Raw genomic sequence first — 7,226 nt, forward strand, 5'->3', positions numbered from 1 at the left:
TATTTGGAATTCATGACTCGATAATATGTTTTTATTGTCATTCCTCCATGATACGAGGTTAAAGAAAGAAAAATATGATCTAGCAAGATATTTATGTATATCACTGTTGACCTACTTTTATTCTTGAATTGATTTATGTTTATTTATAAAAAAAAAATTACATTCCCAAATTCATGTGTAAAGTAATCCATGATACCACTTTATATGAAAGCATATATATATATATATATATATATATATATATATGATAATTTTCTTGGGTAGATTAGTCTTCTTATGCATGAAAATTAATATTAAAAAATTCCTAGCGTAGATATTTGAGGAAAAAAACGTGGAAGGAATTTTAATATTTATTTTGTTAGAGAAAAACAGACAGAAGCACCCATATTTATAGTTAAACAAACAGACACAGACACAGCCCCGAAACCAATACAACATCGTCTCTCTCATTCAACAACCACACTCTCTCTCTCTCCCTCTCGCTTTCCGCAAAATCACTTCTCCGGCGACATCTCCGGTCAGGTTCCGGCAACCACCCCGCCAATTCCACATGGCTACATGACGAAGGCGGAACCACCGGCAGCACTCCTCATGTCGGTTTCCTGCATCTCCGACTACGACCTCCTCTGCGCCGACGAAAGCTCCGGCATCCTCTCCGGAGATTCGCCGGAATGCTCGTCCGATGTAGAATCCACTTCCCCGCCGCCGTCGCCGCTACCTTCCTCGGAAGACTATTCGATCGCTAGTTTCATCGAACACGAGCGCAACTTTGTCCCCGGATTCGACTACCTCTCCAGGTACCAATCTCGCTCCCTCGACGCCGACGCCAGAGAGGAATCCGTTGCATGGATTCTCAAGGTAAATTAATAAGCAAAACAAAATGAAACAATCGGACATGTCATTCCACTCATATTATGCAATTGCTACTCCCCGAAATGCTCCATGCTAAAATGCACCGCTCTGTAACCGTCTCTCTGTGGTTCTAGTATCTTCTAGATCTGGCTCGTACGGAGTTCACAGTGGATAGACGGCGTTATATTTATTTGTCTTATTACGATTTGACCGGTCTCTGTTTGATGCGTTTTTTGCAGGTACATGCGTATTATGGCTTCCAACCTTTAACGGCGTACCTTGCCGTCAACTATATGGATCGGTTTATGGATTCTCGCCAGTTACCGGTGAGCTCTTATTTCTCAGATTATTCCAATAGTTAGATAACTCAGGAGAGCGGTTTTTTAGTTATTATTAGCTGTAGTGAAGACGTCTACATTTTTATTGGTAATTATAATAATAATTATTTATCTATATCTATATCTATAATTAACGTAGTTATAAAATAGTACTGTTTTTATTTTTTGTATATTGTATTAGATTATTATATTACTTGTGGAAATAAGCAATAACTTATTTTTCACAATAATAAAAAAAGAGTTAACATAAATAACAACATAATTATGGTTATTAATTTGTATCTCATCTCTAATTAAGTTTACTCTCATCCAACTTTTCTCCAAAAATTTTAAGCATAAAATAGAAAAAAAAAGTATGCATATACTTATAAAAGTATATTTTTAATTAATTATTATATATATATTTTTATTATAATTATAATAATAATAACTATTATTATTGTGGTGCAGGTGGGGATAACTATTTTTTTTAATATTTTTTTCTCTTATAATTAACATTATAAACTACAGTAAGAGTATTATGTTTTAAAACTGTAACTTAAATTTCCCTGGTTTATTGTCAATGGGTATGCAGAAAGTTTAATTTCTACGGCTGAAAATATGTTTGACTTTTCAGAGGTGAAAAGTACTCTAGGTTGCAATAACTGGCTCACACTTTATTTTATATCTTATGGAAGGCTAATTTATACTTCTTTAGGAAAATGATGCTTCATGTAGTAATGTTATCAATATTATACTTTGTGTTACTAATTTTCATGTAAGTTAATTGTATAATATAATTTTTCCGAAATAAATGCACCCGAGTATCTGAAAAAACCATAATTATATAAGTTGGGGGTAGAAACTACGTTCGCATTAGCAAGATCTTAATATAAGGTATTGATAACGTAATTATTATACAAATGAATGAGCGTAATTAATTTTGTTGAGCATTTTAAAAATCATTACTATAATGCATCAAATTATTTTTTCTTATTAATAATTTTAAAATCCTATTATTATTAAAAATATGTAAACATTTATAAGATATAAAAATAAATATAAATTTGCATAAAAAGATATAAATTATCTTACCAAAAAATCATTAATTTTTTTTCTAAAAGTGACGATTATAATGAAAGAATGGAAAGGACTCTAAAATACTACATTATATTATAGAGTATATTTTTTGCATAAAATATATATGCCATCATACTGATTACGTTCAAATATTACATGTTCTAATTATTACGTGAAGAGATTTATATTATATGCTCTAATTATTATGTGTAGAAATTTCCAAGGGATTAGGATCGCTTTATGCTACTATTCCAAAAGCCAATCAATTATTGATTAAGCAGCGCATTTTCTTATGTACGACAAAACCTTATGCTATTGCTTTTATTCAAATATTGAATTTTGCGCAAAAGTTTATACAGGTATCATATTAGTTATTTATACGACATGTTATGTTATCAATATAAAAAGAAATAAACAAAGTACTTCGGCAGTATATACTACTACGTAATACTGTATACAGTGGATAGTGACAGCTTGCAGAAGATTCCAGTACTTTTATCCGCTGGTGCATGTCACGTGAGGGATACATGCTGGCCTTTGGGCTATAAAGTTTGAAAAGTATTAAAAAATATATATTTATTGTGGTAATGATTATAATGACCTTTTCGATTCACTGTTTGATGCATGATCTTGTGCTTACATGTCTACAGCAAACAAATGGGTGGCCTCTGCAACTTCTATCTGTTGCATGTTTGTCTTTGGCAGCAAAGATGGAGGAACCTCTGGTTCCTTCTCTCTTGGACCTTCAGGTATCTATACATAGTAAAATATAAGCATATATAGTATAATCAACGTAATACGCTGGTTAAAACTCCCGGGTTGAATCGGCATGTCAGTTCGTATGGCTCTACGTAATTTCATGATGTATAAAATGCAGATAGAAGGTGCAAAGTACTTATTTGAGCCGAGAACAATTCGTAAGATGGAGCTACTTGTTCTGGGTGTCTTGGATTGGAGGCTAAGATCAGTAACCCCACTTTGTTTTCTCGCTTTCTTTGCGTGCAAAATAGATTCAACAGGAGCTTTTACTGGGTTCCTCATTTCCCGGGCCACAGAAATCATCGTGGCTAATATACAAGGTATGTATTTCAATAATACGTAATTCAGAAATATACTTTTAGACACACAACATTTTTAACATTTATTTAATATTATCTTTTTTTTTTCCTTTATAAAAATATAAAATTTCATTTTTTTTAATGATATTTTACTTTTTGCAAAGTGTGTTAAATGTACTCTATGTAATTTACTGAATAGAGTTAAAAATTGAAGAAAAATTGGGCAGTAAGGTTGTATTTTGAGTTTCCTATTGCTTTGTCCGCAGAGGCTGGCTTTCTTGCTTACAGGCCATCATGCATTGCTGCCGCAGCCATACTTTCCGCGGCTAAGGAAATTCCTAATTGGGCTGTCCTTAAGCCTGAGCATGCTGAGTCATGGTGCGAGGGACTAAGAAAAGTAAGCATGTAAATAGTATATTAAATTTATAATATTCATTTGTAACATGTTTGAAAATGAACAAACAAAAGTGATTCTAAAGCACTTGTATCTGATCACTGCAGGAAAAAATTATTGGGTGCTACCAGTTGATGCAAGAACTTGTGGTTAACAGTAACCGCAGAAAACTCCCTTTGGTGTTGCCGCAGTTGCGAGTAACAACTCGGACTCGAATGAGGTCAAGTGTCTCATCATTCTCATCGTCATCCTCTTCATCCTCTTTCTCCTTGTCTTGTAAGAGGAGGAAATTAAATAACTGTTTGTGGGTAGATGACAAAAACTCCGAGTGAAGAGAAAAGTTTCACGAATAATAAAGAGAAGAAAAAGATGGAATAAGGTGGGCCAGGTTGTGTAGAAACCTCAACATTTTTTAGAGGGTTTTTGCTATTAAAAAATGACTTGAGTGAGGGTGTAGATTATTATACTAAGTATATCTATATCGTATGTACAAGAGTTTGATGGGTTTGGAGAATTTATAATTATTAATTTTTATTTTATGTGGGTGGCTTATTAATGAGTATGCAGAATTCCCTTGGGGAGAGGGATTTTGCATCATGTGGGAAAGTAACGAGAGAAGAGGAAACACTGAAACAGTGGTAGACGAATTTAATGTGATCTGTTGTTGTAACTTGTGAGTGTGGAAGAAAGAAGTGAGTTGCGGGTTGGAATTCAAAGTTTGCATTAACTATAGGCGAAAGAGATGAAAGATGATGCAGTCAAAGCCGCAGAAGTTGAGTACTAAAGTAGGGAGCAGGTATAAAAACTTGGGTGATTGAAAGTTGAAACTAAGAAGTTTGAACTGTTCATCGTGATGTGGGATGTGGGATTCATAAGTCAAGCAAGCTTCATTTCTTTGCTAGCATAACTGCTTCTTCAACTTCCGCGTTACTTTGATGGGTAACCCCTGAACAGGGAAAGCAATTTAAGGGCAATAAGTTGAACTCTGGCTACAATTTGTAGACTTTTTATGGCTACGGGCACCTAGCAGACGGTTCTGCGGCGTGCCAATCAAGTGTGAACGTGTGATTTTCTTTTTCTTGGTTTTTTCTTTACGGGAGCAGTTGATATTTTTTTTTTCCTTTTTTGGCCTTGAGCTTAGGCCTAACTATACAGGACTCCATGGCCTGGTGTCCGCGCGTGTGATGGAGACACGTGTATATATAGGTTAAACCTTGAATTTTTTTATTTGTTTTCAAGGGAGGAGAACCCTCTTCACATAGGGGTCTAAAAGGGTCTTTGGGGCCATTTCCTGTGTGCTGTGTATTGGATTGATTAATAAATGACTATTAATTTCATATGTTTCTTTTATTTACGTTTACTTTCCATGCTCGTTCTCATCTAGAATTATTCTTGAGTGAATAATGTGATTCACGGCTCCACCACCATATGCACCTAAATGTACATTTACAATTATTCATATCCACTTGTCTTAAAAACTATTACAGTCCACGCAAAATCTCTTGAAAACTATTGGGTATTACTATCTCATGCCACATGACTCTCATTTAAGATAGTTTGTAGGTTTGCTATTTGTTCGTATTACTGAATGAAAAGAAACTAGCAGACCCTCTGAAATCTAGTGAGGCAAAACTCTGAAGCGGATGGACTCGTCGGTCCCGCCGGTTCTAAAGATGACCAATCACTGATTATGACTCCTCGATCAGCAAGTGCATGCTCGTGACTGTGCTGTTGTGGTAATATACATATGCAAACAAACTATCAAGCAGTAGCAACCTTTCCCATTTCATGAAATATCACACACACTTTGCATTACATCTACATATCCATGTATCCACTCTTGTCTTTGTTTGGTTTAGTCTGGTTTCATATCTTGAATGTGATTTTAAAAGTTCTTAATTTTCGTATTTTAAACATGATTTCTTGCTCCTTAACGAGTTCCAAACATGTGTGTGGATCACTTACTAGGATATATACCTCAGCATGTAGTGTTCGTTTGGAAAACGTAATAATCAGGCTGAGATAATCATGATAATATAACCTTAAGACTACTATTTAGTACGATAGCGAAACATGGAAGGACGCCATAGTTTGAATTCTTCTTCTTGACAGACCAACTACAAAAATAGTTTTTCCATTTTTCTGTCACTAGATATTTCTTGACAAATATTTATAGAGATGCGGAAGAACGGTAGAGACCACCAACAGAGCTAGCTTTTATACCAATAGGAAGAACCTTTGCCATAATTACTTTTAAAAGTATGTAAACAAATGAACTATAGTACAAATTAAACTGTGAGGAGGAAAAAGCGAAATTAAAAAACATAGTAACGTATCTTAAAAAAGTGAGTGCAGTACAGAATTTCTTCCTCAATAATAGTTAAAAGCTCAGCTCACGGAGAGAGCTTGTCATTTAGTTCCATTACCCCCGACATAAGGTATATATTATTTTTGCATTAACACACACTACCCAGGCTTTTTCCCCGTAGTGTCTTTGTAGAAAAGTAACCATGCATGGTATGCGACCTAATTATCATATCATCCGTACGTTTTCATGACAACTATAAAACTATTTATTGGATGAGCATCACATTCTCACATCACATCCATACACTGCTGTCTAGACCCATGTTCATCAAACGCTCTTCACAGATGGACCATAGTGAAGAAAATTATAGCAACTTAGTGACAATCTTAGCGCATTGCATCTTTCTCCCATTGCTCTTGGATGTTTGCTCTGCATAATTGATGGAGCTATGAATGAATGAGGTAATATGGGCACTTGATTGATCCATTAAACGACAGATTTTCCTCTCCATTTGAATTATTATCATATGCCTTTACATGGTGTAGTATATAAGAATTCATCCGTGAAGTAAAATATGTAGGTCATCCATATTGTCAATAGTGTAATGGTCACTTCACATGTAGCATACTATTCGCTGCTTTATAAGGGTTTTCGTATAGTTCCAAATGTGGATCCCCCAATCTAACGTGTCTTTCTCCACTAGTCAATTTATTAAGACATGCTTATTAATTAAAGCTGGTTGCTGCTTCCATCAATCAATTAATGCACTAATATTTCATTACCTGCTACACCGACACCGTGGGATGGGATCCATTCAACTTATTTTATTCTTATAATAACATTTTTGTATTAATATTTCTACATCTCTTTTATCATGTTTTTTATTCATTTTATTTAAAAATTTTCTTATTTTTGATAAAAACGTGAATAAAAATATAATTTATCTTCAAATTATATGCTAATTTGAACCCCAACATAACAGGTTATATATATGGAAATCAAATAAACAATTCTGATGGGTGATCGTCCATACGTACAGTTAATAAATATATTGTTTACCCCAAGTTGGGAGCAAAAGTTTTGGATATTAAATAAAAACTTGCTTTTGCATTATAGGATTAATGGGACAGATATTAGGACAGACACTGGGGGTTGGAAGGACAATAATGCTAATATAAATTTGATCATCCTTTTTATAAAAGAAACTCACATAAGCC

At 34.3% G+C, this 7,226-nt stretch overlaps 1 protein-coding gene across 1 annotated transcript; it reads left to right on the forward strand.

Moving 5' to 3' along the window:
• Positions 1-383: 383 nt before the first annotated feature.
• Positions 384-5,061, forward strand: LOC106753364 (cyclin-D1-1). The gene is made up of 6 exons (XM_014635160.2): positions 384-858; positions 1,092-1,178; positions 2,900-2,998; positions 3,127-3,328; positions 3,574-3,704; positions 3,809-5,061. Exons 1-6 carry the CDS (start codon positions 559-561, stop codon positions 4,031-4,033), a joined length of 1,044 nt encoding a protein of 347 aa, XP_014490646.1. The 5' UTR covers positions 384-558; the 3' UTR covers positions 4,034-5,061.
• Positions 5,062-7,226: the final 2,165 nt, after the last annotated feature.

This window comes from Vigna radiata, unplaced genomic scaffold (assembly GCF_000741045.1).
Source record: "Vigna radiata var. radiata cultivar VC1973A unplaced genomic scaffold, Vradiata_ver6 scaffold_222, whole genome shotgun sequence".
Taxonomy (NCBI): domain Eukaryota; kingdom Viridiplantae; phylum Streptophyta; class Magnoliopsida; order Fabales; family Fabaceae; genus Vigna; species Vigna radiata.

Excerpts from the sequence above, each read along its gene's own strand:
- LOC106753364 (XM_014635160.2), top strand. The coding sequence starts at position 559 with ATGACGAAGGCGGAACCACCGGCAGCACTCCTCATGTCGGTTTCCTGC. Across the intron at positions 859-1,091 it reads CCGTTGCATGGATTCTCAAG|GTACATGCGTATTATGGCTT; the intron begins GTAAATTAATAA and ends CGTTTTTTGCAG. Across the intron at positions 3,329-3,573 it reads CATCGTGGCTAATATACAAG|AGGCTGGCTTTCTTGCTTAC; the intron begins GTATGTATTTCA and ends CTTTGTCCGCAG.